Source organism: Nuphar pumila, chromosome 7, assembly GCF_984573655.1.
Source record: "Nuphar pumila chromosome 7, dmNupPumi1.hap1.1, whole genome shotgun sequence".
In the NCBI taxonomy this organism is placed as follows: domain Eukaryota; kingdom Viridiplantae; phylum Streptophyta; class Magnoliopsida; order Nymphaeales; family Nymphaeaceae; genus Nuphar; species Nuphar pumila.
Window position 1 is genome coordinate 129106559 of NC_143255.1, and position 22292 is coordinate 129128850.

Here is a 22292-nt window from a genome sequence, read left to right on the forward strand (position 1 = left end):
TCCTTTGCAAAAAATCTCTTTTATTTCAGACATCCCAGGTTTCACCATATTACTTTTTTTATTGCACATATGTATGCTCGTACAGGCTTACAGATAGAATCAGATCTAGTGGGACAAACAAACCTACTATATAACCCACAATGGGGTCTTACAGAAAACCCACATCGGAACTGGTACTCCACCAGATTTTCCTTGCTAATCTCATTGTCCCCATATCAATGTTTTTCATCCCAACACAGATAGGACCATAGGGTGGTTGGGCAACCAAAATATGCCCTGTAGACAGCCCTAGACTAACATGACCAATAATCAGCAGAATCACACCCTGAAACCAATAGTCATGGATTCACGATGCAAAAAAATGAAAATCCTTAAGAATTACAGTGGTAATAAATATTGCATCTTGGAAAGATTTTACACGTATGGAAAAAGAATAGTATACAGTGCAGACCATGTACTCGATGTTTCAATTAAATACCTCAGAAATTCCTTTGACATAATCAGAAAAAGATAAGCAGATATTTTCGGTAATCACATGAAGTTAATCGTGAAAGAGACGTAGGGATGCGCCTCAGCTTCAGCTCCTACACCAGCCAGCGTGACTTCATCCTCAGCTTTCCAGAAGGTGCTGGAATGTCGTGAATAATTTTAGTTAGACAGGCATGCAAAGCTGAAAACTCACTGACAAATGATCATCAACAAGGTAGGAATTAAGGTGGTCTAATTGTAAAGTTAGCTAACAAATAAAACTAAACTAAAGTAGATGGAAACATTAGTTCCAAGGCAAATCTGATCTTTCCAATTACCAAAAGAATGCTTTGCAAGACATGCAGAAGAGAAGTGCATAATGTGCAAGTTTTCCAGTTCACAAGCAAATCAGTCCACTGGTCTCACCATAAGAGACCATAGAGATGGTTTCTAATGGCTTGCTGGCAGAAGTGCCCATATTCTGAGGATTGAACGGAGTTTAGTTGGTGGATCAAGTTTGTGGAAGAGATACCTGATTCAAAGCAAGTGATTTTGGAAACATCTAAGAGATGAATTTTGGGCCCAGATTGGGCGCGGAAAGATTAATCTCCCTGACTGGTTCCCAGATCCATTTGTAATATAGGGCCTTTTCTTGTATTTTCTTTTATGTACTGGTAGGGATATCCTAACCCCAAATTCTTTATCCAAAAGAGCAAACAAATACAAGCAAAATTGAATAACAAATAAGAAAGAAAGACGGAGGAAGAAAATACTGTATCATGAAAGCATCTAGATTTATATGCCACAGCTTGGTTAAAAAAGAACTTCAATTTTATACAATTATAAAGTAATGAGTAGATAGATCTACTACGTGAAGCATAAGGTGAAAATGAGGGAAACTGAAATCTTACTTATTTGCACTCCCACATAGACTTTCCAGGATACCTCGAACCTTCTTCTCATTTTTAACTGATGGAGATAATACTGCAGCCTGATTAAGACACCAACATCTTGTCAATATGATCATGGTATGTAAGAACAATTCAAAGCAAGATCACTTTGTTAAGACACATGTAATGTTTGTATAGGTTGAATAGTTTGTATACTATGTCACATGGGTGATGGGTGCGGGTGCGGCACTTTCAAAAACCTTGGGTGCGGGGGTGCGGCAAAATATATATATATATATATATATATATATATATATAGAGAGAGAGAGAGAGAGAGAGAAGGGGGGTCCGGGGGTTCCCCCTGGGTGCGGGGGTCCAAGGGGGGCGCCCCTGGCGGGGGGTTATATAGGGGGGCAGCCCCCCCCCCAAAGTTTTTTTTTTAAAATTCCACAGCCCATTTCATAGGGCAAATTTTTTAAAAAAAAAAATCCAAAAAATGGACCAAAATGACCCTGGGTGCGTTCGCACCTAGGGTCGGGTTGACCGCACCGGGTGCGCACCCGTGTCGCGTCGACGCGGGTGCGGCACCTGTCTAGCCGAATCCCTGTGACATAGTTTGTATATATCTAAGTAGACCAAGGTGTACTTAGGTATTTCTTTTGTGTTTTTATTTCTCTTGTATTTCCTTTTCCTTGTATTCAAAGTATACCAAAGTATATTTTCTGTGTATTTCATTGTTAAGTATATTTTATGTGTACCTTTTATGATTTAGGTTGAGTATACTTAATTTATGCTTTAGGTTAGATTAGGTTTTTTATTTATTATTTGGTCATTATCAAAATGACATTTTCAATTTTCTATTTTTGGTCATTTTTTAATGACCAACTAGCTGTTGGGATTTGCTTTAAAAGCTAGTTTGAATAGTCAAACTAGTTATTGGAATTTACTCTAACAGCTAGTTTGACTAGTCAAACTAGCTGTTAGAACTATCTTTAATGGCCGTTATATCTTCCTCTATATATTTGCTTATTTCTTTGTTGTATAGTTAAAAGAGGATGGATGTAAATAGTGTGCATGTGTAGTTATGAGGTTGCTATGTAAATGTCGTATATTTTTCATTAATAAAAATATTTTTTTCTTATTCTTCTTGATTTTGTATGGATTGTTATATTTAGCCAAATGCATTATGACAATGCATTTGGATTTCATTTATTTTGATCAAAATATTATTATTTTTTGTTTTCTCTTGTGTCTCGGATTCTGTGCCACTCGTGACACACTTCACTTACCAAGAAGGATGGTGGCAGGCCGTATCTAAGGATGCTTTCTGTGAAAACACGAACAGCACAAAAGTGCATCCATGAGCTGAATACCTGAAGAATAAACAAATGCATTAATGAATAGTCAAATTTAAGCATCTCAAAGAAAAAGAGCAGTAAAATCAATCTAGATTCTCCACACGGGCCAACAACAAAGCAGAAAAATGAAAAATCAAGAACTGAAGTTCAAGGTAGTTTCAATCCATAGAATATGATCTACAAGCTGGTAAATGTCAAACAGCTCTCAAAATTCTTTGAGGCTAAAACACAAAAAACATGAACTACTTAAACTCAAGCCATATCAACTTCTGGAGCTTTTTTAAACCTACATGTAATCACGCAGTTGTAGGATCCGCATTCAAGCAAGAGAAGCACATTCACAAATATCTTTGATATTACCACTATTATAACAGAATAAAAGCAGTTTTCTTTTTGTTTTGAGACAATAGCATGAAAGCAGATATAAACTTCTCAGTGAATTAATTTTATCATGATCTTGTTCGTATATAGAATTATTAAAATATCATCACAGTATTTAATTTACTAACGGAAATGTTACTGTTCCATTGACATGTTCATTTGCTGGTTACAGTCAAAAGCTGAGATTTTTCAGAATGTCTATGTGGAAAGGCTTCCTGGACAGGTTGAGTTTGAAAAACAAGGTTAGATAGGTGTATATAGCTCTACAAAGGTCTTTCAGTTTCCTTCCTGAAATCTACTTCATCTGTTCTGTCAGCATCAAAATGCCCCTTTTCTGTACAAGTGGCAGTTAAAGAATGCAGGCTTGATTTTAAGGACTATCATAGGCCACAATATCACCACTATTTATTTTAATACTTTTATTTATTATGCTACACATTAATTCTTACTTTATCATTTCTAATTATTTCATATCTCCTGAGAATCTACCAGAATCTCCAGAAATGCTTGGTATCCGTATGTAAGTGGCAGTTTGGTAGTCAAAAGGTAAAAATATATAAAATCCTCAAAAATAAAAACTTTCAAAATCTCACAAGAAGTTGATGGCCAATGAACTATCATCTTATCATTTATCACCATGATGATTAAGCCAAGTTTCTCATACTGTAGAAACATATTTTAGAATTTATATTAAAAAAATCAAAACTGAACAGGAAATACAGATAGATACGTACCAGCTAAAATAAGCCCTGCCTCTAAATCGAGTGTGAGACCAAAAAACTTGTATGAGGTACAGGTTCCATGACCCTAGCTTCAATGCTACAGTAATTTTTGAAGATCATCTTATTTCATGATAAAGTCTGTAAATCACATGGAAGACTGAAACACATTAAAAATTGAATGAACTACAGATTCCTTGACTGTAGATTTTTGGAGTTCATTTTGTTTAATGATCACTCACAATTGCATAAGATTAAAGCAGGCAGTCATGTAGTTTAATTCCTGATATTCTAATCTTTAATGGTCCGAAGGCTCCTGCACATGATATTTGACCGATCATGCATATTTGTACTGTTTTCAGACTAGGAATTTCTCTATATGAACATCAATTTGCTAAGAGTGTCTTATGATATTTTACTTTGCTAACTAGGTCATTTCAGTTGGTGAGGCTATCTTGCATTATCAATAATGATGAAGACCTCCATTGAAGCTTATATAAAAAATAAATAAATAAATAAAAACACACACAAAAGAGAGATGCTTAGAAATTCCAACTTCGTTTCAGCCAGGTGGCCTGCTCTTGTATAAGAAAAAGATGCACCTGGCTGGAGGCCTAGAAAGGAACTTATTGAGTAGCGGGAAAGAACATGCTAAAAACAAGACTTCAAAAAGCTGGCTCAACCACAATTTTTAGACCTAAAACCATCTAGCTGAAGCAGGCTGAACACTTTCATGATCAACAACATATTACTTAGAACTCCACTGAATCAGTGATCTCATTTAGAAAGAAAAAAAAAACAAAATTTTGAAAAGCTCTTTCAGATTTTCTTATTATCATTTGGTAGTCTTTCCAAGAATAGTGCTACATTAAATTCTTTTATGAACATAAGCAGTAGTAATTATTGCCATCTTAGCGAAACTACTCTAAAATATAGGCGAAAATCAGTCACATAGAATTTTCACCCCAATCTTACCCACGTCCCCGGCCTATTCCATCATCATTTTTGGGTCTTACCACAAACACTCATAGAACAGCAGGAAACTGACAAGCTGCCAACTCCATCTTTTTGGTCCCGACTTTGGAAAACTCTGTAGACATGATTGAAGACCATCTTGTCATCCTATCACTTGGAGAGTCCTGGATAATCTGAGATCTGGAGGAACTGCTATACTGAAAGAATGAGCTGACCAGGACAAAGGGTTGGAGGAACAGAAAACAATGGGACTTAACAAGGTGAGAAGAGATCGCAGCAGTAGTCCAAAGTCATAATCGAACTAAGCTGCCACATAAGGATGATCCAAGACAAACACCCAATGGATGGCACTAATGGTCATGAAACCAGTAAACAGTTGACTAGAACACAAACATGTATGTATCTGGCTGCATTCTTCCATGCACTACCAGTTACCATTGGAATAGTTTGCTAGACTTAGCTTCAAGACAAATATACAAAAAAATAGTCGGTAGGCAAAATGCTCAAAAATTTTCTTCTCATGCATCAAGTAGCAAGCCACTCCTTCAGTTGAGGTAAATTTCTAATAACTTATTATAATGGGTAATAACCTATAACAAGCAGATTTGTAAATAAGTCCTCTATAACTAATATTTAAGTTTACAAAACACAAAGAAGCTCTTGCATATATGAAAAGTTAATTTGGAGTTTTGATTTAAACTAAGAACTGTCCACATCCAATGCCTGACAACTACACATCAGTTCAGATCAAGGATATGATACCACCCAGTCCGTCAGTATTATTTCAGTGCCAACAGGCCAGAATTGGCTAGGTTAACACCTTCTCGCATGTAAGACACCATCTCTACTGCCTCCAGATCACCTAAGGTGAGAATGGCATCCAAACAAATACCAACTAGAGATACCACAGAAACAAATAGCGGTTAGGTTCGGAGATTCAGTTAATATTCCAGCATAGATGGGGCTAGAACACTACAGTGGCAGAACTATACATGTTGGATGGCCCAGAAGTCTGGCCATGCTAGTACCAAAATGGCATTGGGATCACTGGGTGATATGATTCTTATGAGATGATACCAAAACTTTTTTCACATTCTAAGATTCACAACAGAGATGCATGACATGTCAATTTCCACACATATAGTGCAAGTAAAAAGAACGTGTACCTTATCGGATCAGACATCCGATATAGGCTATTAAGTGTTAAACCTAACAAAAGTGTGTACCTCTCCATAACTAGTATAGCACCATTGGAGGAGAGAGCTTCTCATTGATTCTTGGTCTTGAATCAACTGTTCCAACTCTTGCTTCCGGCTCTGTTGTGTTTCTGGGTTGTATTCAAAATCTCGAATCTAAATCACATGAAAATATAAAAAACTCAATCATACACATAAAAATGATATAAAACAGTGTTTCCAGACATTTGAAAATTTTAAAACATCAAAGCAAAAACAACTTAATTATGAAATTTGTTAGATTTGATTTGATTAAAGCAAGACATCCCAATTGAGTTACCAATTCAGTTTTTTCAACTGGATGACAACCTTCTTTTTTCCTTCAGCTACTCGGGTAAAAAAAAATCTTACCTGAAATCCCTTATCACGAGCACTTGTTTTGAAGTTATCAGCAACTCTACGAAACAAAATGACAGTATAAAGAGCATATTCATTGTCCTCATGCAATTTTTTGGAAGATCTTGGGACCTGCACAAATTTCAGTTTTGTAAATAATTAATTAACAAGAATGTAGGTAAGACATGAAAATGATCCACTCATATCAAATTTAAGAAACAGAAAAAGAAAATCAAGAGTAAATCATGGCAGAATCTTGACAGAAACAGCTTACATTTACATGAAAAATAATTGCTGAACTCATGATATAGGTTCTTTCAGGTCGATATGGTTAGCACCATTGGATTTATGCTTCATCAGAATCACATATTTAGTAATGTATAAGTGGTACCTGTGTCTTTCTCTCTTTAGAATGAACTTGGACAGGTTGCAAAAAGAAATCCTGTCCATAAAGGATTGCTCTTTTTTTTTGGATAATCCAAGGGAACCTTCCCCACCCCAAATCACTGACCATGTGGCAAGGGATGCCACCCACGGGTTTCGAACTTGTGATGCCCTGTCAACATGGTGACATTCACAAGTCACGGAGCCCTTGTGGACGATTGCTGAGAACTCATACACAACAAGAAAGTAGCATAATTATGAAGAGCCAAGTCTATACGAATATGAATTACCAACTATGTAACACGGACTCTTCTAACAGGGCATCGCACCCGCACCCATGCGGGTGCGACTCTTGAACAATGCTTCCTTTGTGTCAAGTGAAGTCAACCACACCGAGGTCTATTTCTGTCTAAAAGTAGATTCAATTAACCCTAACTAAGTCCAGTTTTATCTATATTATATATAAATACATAAATGCACACACATAACTTAAAACTATTAAAAATTATATATATACCCTCCCTGCAACCTCGCACCCAAGTTTTTTTAAAGTGCCGCATCGCCGAATCTGCACCCGTATCCACACCCGCACCTATGTAACACAGATTACCAGCTATACAGGTACTAACACCAAGTTTGTTCAGTTTGCTAGTGGTATTGCCTATTGTGACTAAAGGCATTCTGTAATTTCCTTCATGGTGTTGGCCCCAATCTTTTATACTTTATTACTCCAAATATCTTGTGGATGTACTGCCCTCCCAGCTTGTTCTCCTTCTTTCTCTAACATCTTCCTCTCTCCACTCTATCATCTTTACTAATTGGCTCAAGGGGAACAGTGAACCATAAATTCCAGTTCATCCCCCAACATTAGTTCTAAATGGAAATGATTTGTAAACTGGACTGGGCAAAGGGAAGTGGAAGGGAATTTAGGAAAAGAAAAGTACCATCTTTTAAATTGACATTTTCTATGCCAACCAGTTTGATAGTAAAACCACAACTTTTCCTTCAGTTAAATTTCCATAACAAAAGTGCCTTCTCCATTTTTGGTCCCTCAAATTCAAATACCACTTGAAATCTCAATCGACCACTTCCCTGCTGAGCCAACCTGAAACTAACTCCACATCCACTACTTTCATCCAGGCTAACTCCATAGCCATCCCATGCTAGAATCTTCCTCCTGTAAAGCATATACACATCCCTCAACATTTAATGAATTGAAATAAATAAGTTGAGTGGCTATTTTAGTGATTCTTCCAACTCGAATAGAACTATCACCATTACATTTTGTTGTGTACTTAGTCTTAAGAGAATGGTTTGGCCATCACAATGAGAAGTGGTGATAGAGGAGCAGACAATGAGAACCTTGATTGCCAAGAGGAAAGTGATAACTCTGATTATGATGGATTTGCAACCATAGATGTGCAAAGATCAAAATAACTCATCTAAAGGAGGAAGCACCTGATTTGACAATCATACTTAGACAAATATTTTCTATACTTGAAAGATTTTTGTTTCTAAGAATTTCTCACTCTGAGAATCAATGGTTTAGAGATTCAGCAAATAGCAATACAGAATTAGAACTATGTGGATTTTGAAGCATTCCTTTTGTGTACATGTGCTATCACAACAAGAAACCAAGAACTCATTGATACGCTGCAAAGTGCAATGCAAACATCAAATTGGAAACAGGAATTCTGCATATTTTGCATTAAACAACACATTTGAATCACAAATATTTCCTACTTCTGATCCCATATTGTCTACATGACCATCAGAATTATGAAGCACGAACAAAGATCTCACCACAAAATTAGTCAATGTCTCGTAGCTTGACAACCAGTCCTTTTGTGAGTACTTGGGGACAATTGCAATAAGCGTCTCCAAATTCTCAGACGCAGTAATGTCCACTGGCTTTACTAAGTCGGAGAGATCACGGACTGCCAAACTGAACGTAGCATAAAATATCCATATTAAACATCATAAAATGAAGAAACAGTTAGATGCAGAATCAAAAACATAAATGAAACAATGGCCGCTAAACAATCAACTCAGATATATTTCAGATTACCTGCCACTCTGCTTTCTGTTTATTGCGTTAAGCTGACTACGGATATTGTTGTACTCTGCCACACGGACCTAAACCCATCGATTAAACTAAAGTAAGGCCAAATCCGATGTCTGAAAATATCTACAAATCCCAATTCTTACTAGAGGAAAAATATATACTTGCCAATGGAGAAAAATGAATCAATCACTCATTGCTCAAAATGAAAAACATCATTCAGTGTTCACCGCCACCACAAGTAATCGAACAATGATAACACCAAAAAATGAATCGAGCAACAGAAAATGACAAAGTATTTGCAATTCACCAAAGCAAATGAAGGCTAAGCACGGAAAGTAGCAACCTTGAGATCATCTTCTATTCTCGCAATCTGAACGTGTATGCCGTCAACTATCTCCCTAAGCGGCGACATCGTCGGATACTTCGCCTCATCCCATGTAAACCTGCGATTTTCCCAAACAAAGAAACAACAATCATCATCAACACCCATCTGTCCTTCTTCCAAATCAAATCTACTCCAAATCCCACACAAGAAAACCACGACTACCACCTCGTGATGTAGGAATCGACCGGAACTCCATCCACTGTGAGCGCCCCGGTGTCAACGCCCGTCGCCTTCTCCAGCTCCTCGATCTGCCGCCGTATCTTGTGCGACACGCCTTCCACGAAGCTGTTCGACTGCGCAAACCCCACAAAAGTCAATATTCCCTTCTAAGATCGAAAATAAAAAAGAATCGAACCCCGAAAAGGGGAAAAGATCGAGAAAGAGAAGAAAATTCCACAATCGAAGGATCGATTACCTTCAAGAGATCGTCGCTTAGGGCGAGAAGGGAATCCAAGGTGCCGACCCTGAGATCCGGAACGTGGAACTGCATAAACCATGCATTCTCAGTTCTGCCTACGAATTAAAACCTTAAGATCGAATCAAAATCTCAGAAGAGGAGAAAGAGAGATCGAAGAGGGAAAGATGAAGAAGAAGGAAAACCCTAAAGAATTAGGGGTTGAATGGGAGAGTAGGGAATTACTCTGTAGAGGAGGGTATCGAAGGAATTGCGGGAGATGGCTTCTTGGAGACGGCTCCAGAGGAGGGAAGCAGAGTCCTGGACCGGAAGGGAGACCACCCAATACCTCGACGTCGCTGCCATTGCTATTTCTCTCTCGCTTTCTCACTGTGATCTGATGGAAGGAACGGTTCGATTGCTTTACTGTGCAGAAAGAAGAAGAAGAAGACGATGACGAAGGAGAAGAAGAGCCCACCGTTTGAGCCTCTCTCTCTCTCTCTCTCTCCTTTGCCGTTGGGCTCTGCTGGGGGTGGATGAGAGAGCAGATCAAGTGATCTGCCAAATCACTTTTCGAAAAGTGATTTGGCATCCTCACCGTCCACAAGACAAGAGGTCCTTGTGGGATGAAGAAATGGACGGCGAATGACAGATCACCTGATCTGCTCTCGGTGGATGATGTAAACGGGTCGGACCTTTGAGAGCGACCGGACGTGTTGGATCGGGTCTAGTATTTACGGATGCGGCAGCTTGGACTTGGGCTGGTGGAGATTTATGTTAATCCTAGCCATCCAACTGATGCATCTGAATGGCTCACGTTCAGGTGAGAATGAGAATGAGAATGTGAGCTGATCCTATCGGTTGGTTGGGACTCTGGATCCCATCATCTAATATATGATATGTTAACAAAAGTTAACGGCAAAATAACCACGACTAAATTCTTGTAAAAATTTTCCCTTTCTTTTAAGATATTTGACAAAAAATAAATTAAAAATATAAAAATAAAAGATATACCAAAAATAGAATAGGATAGTTTTTCTTGAGATATAGGTAGGGTGCCAGTGCATTGGGTTTGGTTTGCACTCATGTAGAATCATAAACAAACCTGATTTGAGATGATGATACCGGGTCAAGACTCGGTCTAATTAATCGGACCCACTAAAAACAAAATCATACCCGGATCCTATAAAGATTACATGAAGCATACCCAGATCATACCTGGTAAAATAATATTTTTTATTATTTTTACATTGAAAATTTGTAGAACATTGAAAATTTGTAGATCTTAATCAAAACTCGGGATGGGCACGGGTCTGGCATGAAATTTTACAAACCACACCCAGCTCCATATATTAATTGGACCCTTCGGGTCTTCTTATTTATCACCAAACGCCAACCCTATAGGGTTCGGGTCTGGGTTAAACCTGACCCATTGACATCCCCTAGATATAGGTGATGTAAACATAAATACCATGATAAGATGGTGATACTTTCTTTTAAATGATAGTAACAAAAAAAATTTAAATTATCGTTGATATCTTAGCCATTTAAATATTATAGTACTATGTATTTTCTTGTGATATTTTGAAAAAAAACTGGACGATATTTGCCCCACCGTCTCACGTTGTGATCTAGGGGTGCCAACGGGTTGGATCAATGTTGTAAATCGGCCCGTAACGATTCTCAACTGAATCGAATTGAATCAGCCTTTAATCGGCTAGCTTTTAATCAGCAGATGGCATGTGTCATAAAAATATTAAAATTATATTAAGCCTATTAAAAAGTACCTTTTTAGCATTTTTATTTATTTAAAAAATCTGATTCGGGTCAGTTGCGAATCGATATTTTAGCAATACAAAGCAAATCAGCTGATTCGCAATGATACTGACAACATTAATACACTTGATGCGATCAGATAAGGCCGTATGAGATGTGGGTGGAGTATGACTGGGTTTCGGATGGAAAATCCATTGATTGATCCAACTTAATTGGCTTACATAACTAACTGGGTATGCCGTACGTGTGCAGTTCAAAATCATGACATCGCTAATTGTAGGACTGTCAATGGTTGGAGATATTATCCCGTCTTGTCTTGATGATAACCTATGAAAGTAGGTCTGATTACATAATCCGGTCAGAGGCATATGATTAGCCTAATAAATGGCAATGTTATCGTTATCACAAAACTCCCTTCCACGAGGGCAAGAGAGAAAACACTCGTACGAAAAGAAAGTTTTGCCTGAGAAATTCTCAACAAAAAAAAAATATTTGAAACAGAGTGGGAAAATGTAAAAAAAAAATGAGAGAGAAGAAAAAGAGGGTGATGGTGGTGGTGGTGGTGGTGGTGATGGTGACGGTGAGATGGTGGGTGATGGTGGCGGTGAGATAGGTGAGGAGTGTAAAAATAATTTTTTTCTTGGTAGGAATATTCATTCCTTGGCCACCCCATAAAGGAATGTTTTCAATCAAAAAGTGTATTTTTTGGAAAAAACTCTCATACTTGAATCCAAATGCAAAATATACTTAAATCTATTTTATAGATGGAACAAGTGAACCAATCAAGTCCATTATAGACCCAAAAGAAGTTAGCCAATCCGGAGGTTCATCTTCATATTGCACTAAAGCTCAACAATGAAAATAAAACTCATCTATACTTAAATCTATATTGATAGTTTCGATCGCTCTAAAAACACATCTAAAACTGAAAATCGCTCATCTATATGATGTTTTCTAATATTAGTAATTTATATAGAATACATCTGTAAGTTCAGATTACGCAAACCGTATATGGGTTTTTAAGCCATGTAAAATGGTTTAGGGCGAATCTGGCGATTATTTAGAAGCTACATACTCTCTCTTTGTCTCTTTCTCTCTCTATATATCTACATATATATACAGAGACTGTTTATTTCCCAGACCATCCCACACCCTTTCAAAAAGTTAATTTTCATGTGTTTTGCTTAATTCAAACCTATAAATGTGTTTATCATTACTTATTCACTAAAAATTATGCTTTGGATTAGTTGGGAATCTATTTAATAAGGATTCTTGATTTTTAGTTAATAAGGTGTTAATATAACATAGACTTTGATTTTTTTGTTAAGCTAGAAATACATCAAAACATGAAAATTGTTTAAACTAATGAATGTTTTTGGCTAAATAAAGCATAGAGATCACATAGATGAGTTTTAATTAAATAAAAAAATATTCAAGTATGTTTTTTAAAGGGATTTGAGACGGCATAGGATATAAATAGTTTTGAAGCTACACATTACTCTCTCTCTCTCTCTTTATATATATATATATATATATATATATATATATATATATATAACGATTAGTGATTGCATGAATTTGGTGCTCAGGTAGATTGGATGAGGCCATCATCTCGACCAACAAGTGTGAATATAAATAAAGTAAGGGAGGTCCAATTAAGGTACCGTGGATACATCAGAAGGTAGCAAAAGGAAGGAGATGCAGTGACATAAATTCTTTTAATGAACAAGGCCATATCTTAATTGGGGTTTTCTCTTATAGCAACTGGCTTATCCAACACACATGAGCACCGTACTCACGTAGTCATCATCCTTGCAAAGTGCAACAAACCATTTTATATATCTATTTTCATATATAAACCGCATCCATGTTGCTCGGGTCGGGTTGGGTCAACCCGAATATAATTATTATAGTGGTGTTGATGAAACGCATAGCAACACATTAAACAAAAAAGAAAAAACAGGAGGAGATGAAGATAGCAACTGCAACCCTATCTGACTATGGCACTCGCATCAAAAAACTTGGATGGTAATCATATATCGCTGGTGCCCAACAGATTAGACCATCCTTTTCTGGCCCTCTATTAGGGGCGTCAACCGGTTGGGTTTACCTAGACCTGACCCTAAACCCTATAGATTATGTGTATGATGATAAATAAGAAGACCTGATTAAGACCCGTGTGGAAGGTCTGATTAATACATGGATCTGGGTTTAATTTGTGAAATTGTGTACCAGAGTTGGGCCCGACCCGAGTTTCGATTAAGACCCGCATTTTTTCAATGTAAAAATGATAAAAAAATATTATTTTACCAGGTATGGTCTGGGTCTGGTTCATGTAGTTTTTATCGGGTCCAGGTATGGAATGGTTTCTCTTATAGTAGACCCGATTAGACTCAGATCTGAACTCAATACCATAACCCAAAAATGTAATCCAAGTCTGATTCTACCTAAGTCCGAACCGAACCCGACCTGTTGACACCCCTACCCTCTATGGTGTTCAAACGCCAGCTTTAATTTGCATGAGTCCACCGCCTGAATTTTTTTTCATACTGCCCCAATAACATTTTCAGATGCATCATTTCCACCTGAGGCAAACGGTGCAGCTGAGTAATGATGTGGTGAGAGAATCCCAGGTTAGGTCACATGTGCAAAGTGAGTGGTCCAGAGAGCCTAATGGACCTAAACCCTTGTCACAACTACATGAACCAAAACCAACAAGCCAACCAAATGTAGTCCAAACGTAGTTTGGAATGCCGTTCATAGCGAAAAGCATGAGAAGACCTGATCCGCTATCTCGAGCCAAAGCTAGGACTCGCAAACAAGCCCAATGAACTGAACTTGGCATGTTCGGGCTCTACTCTTTTACCAGTGGATTGAGCTCGTGACTCGGCTTGTGTTCATGTTTAATCGTGTTGAGTTCGAACTCAGCTCTCCCTGATTGAGACAAGCCCAACACTAGCTGCCTCGTGTGCAAACATTCCATGTTACTTGTACATGAAATATACATTTGTTATTATCACATTTAAATATATATTTTATATATTACACTTAATAACTCATATTTTATAAATATATTTTTCATGAGTCTTTCAAAGTAAAGCCGGCCCGACTCCATTATGCAAAACAAGATGCTCATGACTCGACTCGCCAGCTATATGTATATGAACCAATGAACTGCAACAAGGTGAGTGGAGGTGGGCCAGAGACACGATGGTGGTCAAGTACGAATGCCTAGGCCTAACACGCAAACTAGGGCTCACACAACTCATGATTAGTCTACGCTGTGGAGACCCACAAACTCAGACGTACAGCTCTGACCTGCATGAGCGTAACGTTGGTGAGTGCAGCCCTAGGTTTACTCGCACGCACCCACTTTTCCAAAATGGCCTGGCCTCCTCCTTTTCTACACATAAAAGGGATACCCCATTAATAAGACGTACCAGTACGTGCCTGGTCAGAGGTCAACTGTTAGCCCACCAGGCTCACCACAGTCAGGTTTCTCCGTCCCCTTTACCTCTTGACCAGTTAGCTGCTCATACACAACAAGTGGAGCATCTTATGGTACATATATATATATATAGAGAGAGAGAGAGAGAAAGTAGAGGGTAGGTGCTTGTGATACATGATTGATGAGTTTTTCAGTTTTTTTTGTTTTCTTTTTAAATTATAATCATACAGATGTGATCTATGTACTTGATTTTAAAGGGATCGGCTCTTGAAGTGTTCGATTCCGACACGGGTGGATTTTTATAATGTTCGAAAAATCAACTGTCTAAAATCTTTGTAAAATTTTGAGGCTTCAAATATCATTTTTTTTTTATCGAAAACACATGATCCAAGTATAGATTCCTCATAAATCGACCATTCCCAACATATTTATTAAGTCATAACTGTACAAAAATACTGAAAGAGTAGAAAAACATGTATTCGCAAGAACCCATGCTCTCTCTCTCTCTCTCTCTCTCTCTATATATATATATATATATATATATATATATATAAGTGTGTGTGTGTGAAAATCCATTTAACATTAAACTAGTTGTATTTATCATTAGATAAATTCAACATTATGAAAATGACTAAAATATTTTTAAAATAATGATATATTTTTTAAATATAAGGTTATTTTTTAAGGTAAAAAAGGTAACTTTAATATCTTCATAAAGTTTTTTTTTTTTAAAGGTGTTTGATTTTTCAATTCTATCCAAGTTTGAAAAACCTATAATACTAAAAAAAAGTAATCATGCATTTTAAAAAATGTCATTATTTTAAGTGTGGTTTAATCATTTTTATAAGATTGAATTCCTCTAATGTTAAACATAACCAGTTTAATGTTAGATTAATCATATGCCTAACACTTTTTTAGCCTGTTGCCAGCCCACCACCAGTGAATAGTAGTTTTCAGGTTGTTTTCGCAAATCTGACCATGTAGATGTGTTTGGCATGATCGATTTGCTAAGAAATGACACTTGGATCATGATTTTTAAAATAAAAAATTGAATATTTTTTTAAATCATAGATTGTTTTTTAGACAAAAGGCAAATCATATTTATAAAATGACAATCATACAATGTACATGATGAAGAAAAATAGTGTAAAAGAATTTCATGCCTAAAGTAGATGACGAGATATCACCCATGGCCCAAGAGAATGATAGATTTCTCTTCTTAAATCTGCATAATAATCTGCGGCAAAATGCAGCCCTCTTTGGGCTCAGATTTTAGCTTCTTCCACTCTCTGCATTCCCGACTGATACATAGTTGGACGAGCTTCATGTTTGTGGCCACCCCGTTAAAAAAAACTTTGTTCTTATGCGCCCAGACCTGCTTCCACATGGTAACGACCCAACACCTGATCTATTCAAAGTCATTTCCCCCTGTTCCCTACATTGTCAGCGATAAACGAACAAATCACCTGGTCTATGAATATGCACAGGCAAACTATGATTCCAAAACACCCTATGTAATTCATTAACCCATCAATGCATTATTGAATCTTGTTCATTAATCATGTAATTCATACTTGTTCCTTAACCCCCCTCCCCTTCATTGGCAATCACCCGCTACCACTTAACCATCAATGCATTATTGAATCTTCTTAGGTCCTTAATTCCCAAGCCACCCTGTGAGAGATGCAATGTAACAACCTTCCTGCGTAAGGGAGCCAATGCCTTCTTATCTTTTTGCCCTCTATAAAAACACTTTAGGAACCTTGTTGATTTTTTAAAGAACCGATTTAGCCATGAAAAAAGCCCCATAAAATGTTGGGCAATCGTGACAAAACATGTGTAACCAAAATGTGTCTACTAACTTTTGATAGCACCTTAGTTTCCTACGATTCTACTTTGATATGAATTTTACCCTCCACTGATATCCAAAAAACTAGCTTTCGTCTCTCCCTTCTTAAATGATATTCTTAAGTATTTCATAAGTAACTCCCTCCTCACACTGTAAAGACCCTTCGAGTCATGGACTCAAGACTCTCGTTCTCATCATTGAAATGTATGAAACTAGCTACTTTATCAAAAATTCACACTCAAATTCAAAATTTGTTAGAAAAAAAAATGTTATCAAAAAATGAATACGTTATCTATGAATAGAATATGGAGGGCCAAGCGAGGCATCACGAGATGAAGGTGATGACCAACTTGCAGAAAGTGAAAGGATAATGCATCACATTCAAAAAAAAGAAAGGATGATGCATGCCATTGTTTTAGAGAGAGTGAAGGATGAAGCATGCATGCGTTGCACGATCGATCATGGGGAGCAACCACCTTGAATCATTGGACATCCCATATCATCGGTTGGCGTCTCAGCGATAGAAATAAGTCAAGGCTTATCAATGTGCCATTCCTAGAAGTGCACCAAACAAGGCTCTGAATGTCTAGGATTGAATGTATGATAGAACCCATCCTATTTCAAATGATGGGATCCTTGTTACGAAGCTCACATCCCCATAGACAGGAGGTATCAGGTGAAATATTCAAGTAAAAATCCATTAGAATGTTTTAGGCAACAACCACGCCCTCCCCACCTTTCTCAACTGAAATTTATTCATTATTTCTACGGCCCCCTCTGCTTAAAACTGTAAAGTTTGTGACTCACCGACCAAGGCATGAGGAGGCCAAGGAAAGAGAGAATGACAACTATAAATTTGATGTCCAGCATATTCTCTCTCTCTCTCTCTCTCTCTCTCTCAGCGTACGAACCCACCAGCAAACCACAATGGCACCACCACCCATCGAAATTTGATACTCCATCAATTGTTTTGGTATTTATGGAGAGGTGATATGGAATCTTACACAACCACCCGGCGATCAAGCCCAACCATTGGCCTTAGTGGGACATTCCAGGCATTAACACAAAAGAAATATGGAGTTGGGACTTCTTTTCACAGCCCAAAGTTTGGTAGGGAAATCATTTTCTTTGTATTTATGATGAAAACAACCGCTTGGTTGCCTGTTTGTGCTCAATTGTCACGATTTTTAATATTTAATAAAATTTTATCATTTTTTTAACAAAATTTTTGAAACCCCACTTATATACCCAAATTTTAAGATTGTAATTTTAGAATATAAATGGTCTGAAAGCTACACATTTCTCTTAAGTTTGTGATAAATTAATATGTAGAACATATCGGTGTTATTAGGTAATGAAATGTACATATCGGTGATAAACATGCACAAGTAAACAAATCTAAAACATTAACATTTAAAAGTGCGTGAGCACATGTTTTAATTTTCACAACAATTACAAACAGCAATCAGCGTATCGCACCTGGAGGAATGATGAAGTGACCAACCATGGAATATGTGATGACTCTACTAGCATTTCAGGTGTTATTTGGTATACAAATAAGGGTGTAGTTAATTAAAAGAAGATGTAGAAAGAGGTACTTGGCAATAAGATGGAGGCTTATTTTTCAAACACATTAGTTGTCACTCATTTTATTATTATTATTATTATTATTATTATTATTATTATTTAGGAACATCCTATTTTACCCTCCTTACTTGTGTCCACACACATCGACACCTGGTCATGTCATTTTACCTTTCGTACATATAAGTTTGTATTCAATTTATAATTTATAATTATATTTTTTGTTTATTTTATATTTTTAATATATAATATATATTTTATATATATCATATATTATCATATTATATTCAGTTTATTATATATATATATTTTTTTCTCATACGTCATACCTGCAATTTTTAAAATTATCATGTTGTACCCTCTATGCCTGTATTCGTACCCATACCCGCATCCGTACTAATGTGACATGAATGCAAACGGTTCAGATCTGAAACAAGCAAATACATGGGGATTTGGATCAGACAGGAACAGCCAAAAATTGCAAAACCTGTGCTAGATCCGATACACTTGCATTCTTAGTGCTGCTAATTTCTTTCTTTTTGTTCAGCAATCAGTTCATCGAGCTGAAACAGCCCACGAGGGCTCCAAGCACTTGGTTAAGTTACGGCTTTAAGCGTCTTAGTTGAAGGACTAAAGAGTTCGATGGTTTGTTTTACAGGAAAACGATCCATTTTCCTATAGAAATGGGGGAGGGGAAACAAACGCCGTTCACAAGAAAAATGCCGGCTACGAGGCTCATGTAGGGCTCACATATTCTCACGCCACAAGGTGCATTCGTATAAAACTCCATTCATAAGGCTCCCTTGGGGAAGCATTTTCCCACGTGAATACATGGGACCCAAGGAAAGGTGTGCCTTTCATACGAAAGGCACTTCCCTCCCCACCTTATGAAACAAACGGGCCTGTAAGAAATTCTTTTTTTATTCAAATAGTGCAATGAGGAACCGTCCATCACGGGATACATGATCTTGAGCGACCGATCCGGCAGAACAACTCGATGTGATGGTACACTGAAAAGATTGGCTGAACTATCACGGTTCGATGCAATGGTGGAGTAAAAAGATGGATGGAAATGATGGTAATGAGCTAATCTCTTCATTACATGCACCATCGTCTCCAGCCTATTCTGTTTGAAGGGCTCACCTCAGCATTGCATCAAAGATGTCCTCTGACAGAACTAACTCTTTTGACCCCAACTTCCTTTATACCACAGTGACAAAAGTTTAAAACGGGAAAATAACGGCAGCAAAGTTCTCCTGGGAAATTGAATTTTTTTTATTTTCTTTATGTTTGTATCATCAAAATATCGGTAAAAATAAATAAATGAATAAATTAGAAACAAAAAATATGCGGAAAAGAAAGACAAATAAAATACATAAAATTAAAACAACTAAATTTTCGTACAAAGTAAAAACATTAAAAATGTAGATATGCAAAGTGAATGCATTTTTGATAATTTGTTGTATTTCTTATTGAAAAACAATTATTTCTTGTATGTTAATTTTCTTTTGTTGCAACTCAATATCTTTGTTGTTTTCTTTACAAGCTAAGCGAAGGGAAAAAAACTAAATATCTTTTTTTTAAGAATGACTTGTAGTGGATGATTGCAAAAATGATATTTTCACTACCGATATATCAAAGAAATAAGTACGAAAAAACAAAAGAAAAAAACTACACACCAAAACAAGAATTTTACATGGTTCGACAAGAATTGCCTACGCCCACGACCGCGTTGAGCTTTTTTTTTTTATTGATTGTGATACACAATACAAAGGAGGATGCCTCTAGGGGGAGTCTAAGAATTTTACATGGAGTTTATTGGTGTTGGAGACTTAGGTAAAATTACATAACTACCTTTCAAAAATATTCAAAAATTATAGATTTATATTAAGATAGGAAACAGGCTCCATACTCCTCCCATTCCTAAAGGAGGGAAACACTTCTGAAGAGGGAAACTTGCTTCTCACTCTCTTCTCAAACCACTTTCAGCTCTCTCGCATCCTTTTTATTTCCTCCTCACTTTTCACTCGTTTCTCCCTCTTTTGCCCCTTATTTATCTTTTTTAATTTAAGTATTTATCTTTTTGCATCTCTTCACATTTCATTTTTTTTTTTACTTCATACTACTTTTTAACACTTACTTCCCGCTTCTGTTTCATGCATCGCTTCCAGTATCAATTTCTCTTCCTGGTAGCTATAGTCTCTCCTGCTTGGCCAAGAATCAATTCCAAACCTTAACTAAAAACTTAAATGGTATCACCGGTCCGGAGTCAACCGTTCCTAAACTCCACCTTGATTGCATCTTGGTCCAACTCAGCTCGGACTAGATCCAGGCCGCGAGCCCAGCAAGCCATATCTGACACTCCCTGATTATTTCGGTCAGTTGAGAGAAAAACAACCATCAACAAAAACAAAGATTTTACGTAGTTACGTAAGAATTGCTTTTGTTCATGACCGCATTGACTTTTCTTCTTTATTAATTGAGATACACAATCCAGAGGACTCTTTAAATAGGTGTCTACTAGCATTGTTGCACACAACAATAAGTCGAAGGTAAATTACAAAACTACTTTAAAAAAAATTTGCCTCAGAGCCTAACATCCTCAAACCTTCACTTTAGGGAGAAGGAGCCTACCCCCTGCAACCTTCCGCCTAACTTACCAAGAAATTAAATCTACAGACATTGTGGATTTTATATCCGGGTAGAAAACAGGCTCCACACATACAAACGAGCTCAGGTGAACTGAAGTAACTGCTTGTACAAAAATGTGCGCCCTTTCCAAATTGAAACATCAATCTGCAATAACATTTTCATGATAAGCATGAATGAGAAACACCAAAGTCGAATTCATTATTAGGTAATGCAAACAAAAATCATCAAGAACTTAAGAACATTCAAGTTCCTCCATTTAATTTTCTCATTTGAGGAATGAATTGGCATCAGTTTGCAAGATTCCATAAGCAGATTGATTGTGGATTTTTTCAGATGAGTTCAAAGACACGTGATCATCACACCTCTGTAAAAGTCCACTCATTGACAACATCCGGCAGAGTATAATATATGAATAAATTTGTAGAACAAGATGAGCATGTATTTAATGAGCCGAGGAATGCAAGGTATACAAGTGGGCGGATGGCAATAAGGTGTGTATGTTCAGATCCACTCATAAATGCATGAGTGAGCACATGAATGCAAGTATACTATCCAGTAAAGGACCAACTGGTTCCTCCATTGAAAGAAAATAAAATATCTGATGAGCACAATACACCACTGTGATAGGATGATCCTCAGCTAAAGCACTACAATGAACAGATAGATGCTGTTATGGAAAGACACGAGAACACTTCAGAGAAAAACCTGCCAAAAGAAGTTATATATACATGATGAAACTAAGCAGACAGCCCATGGCACCAAAAGTCATTTTTTCAACAAAGCCGCATGCCTAATGTCAAATCCCTCCATTTACCCATAGATTTGTCAGTGACTGGTTAACACTTGATTTTTCCACCATATTCATCCAGCCAAATTAACAAAAGGTAACTCATTATTGATGACTGCTTTTTCCTCTTGCTTTTTGCATTTGCATGTCAGCAAATTTATAAAAGCCATATACATCACCACATAAGTTTGATCAAACTATTTTTGAGCATTCACTTTATGGCCCCATCTCTCCCTTCTTTTGTAGGGAACTGTCAGATCGAACACAAGATCATTTTTTCAGACCAGATTTACCTAGCCTTCCCAACAATACTTGGAGCAAAGGGCAAATTTTGGATATGATGACACAGGTGATCAGCATTAATGATATCTGGCACCCTCGATGCCTACGATGGATAACAAGCTGAAAATAGCTTAGATCTTAATGGTCATCGTTGCTCCACATTTGTTCAAGAAAATTCTGTGTTTAGATAATTTCAAAAAAGAAAAACAACCCATAGAGAAGATCAATCATAATCAGTAAAGATTAAAATGCTCTTGTAAGCATATTTTCAATTATTAATGTTTATAGCACATTGCACTACTAATGTTTCCAGTGCAGTGCACT

General features: G+C 37.0%; 1 protein-coding gene across 1 annotated transcript; it reads right to left on the bottom strand.

The window, feature by feature from the left end:
• Positions 1-367: 367 nt before the first annotated feature.
• LOC149833493 (V-type proton ATPase subunit C-like) lies at positions 368-10150 on the bottom strand. Its single transcript, XM_090015158.1, has 11 exons — positions 9837-10150; positions 9612-9680; positions 9362-9489; positions 9155-9254; positions 8815-8882; positions 8550-8691; positions 6378-6494; positions 6018-6143; positions 2648-2731; positions 1380-1459; positions 368-628 (listed from the first exon to the last, which is right to left on the bottom strand). Exons 1-11 carry the CDS (start codon positions 9954-9956, stop codon positions 532-534), a joined length of 1131 nt encoding a protein of 376 aa, XP_089871284.1. The 5' UTR covers positions 9957-10150; the 3' UTR covers positions 368-531.
• Positions 10151-22292: the final 12142 nt, after the last annotated feature.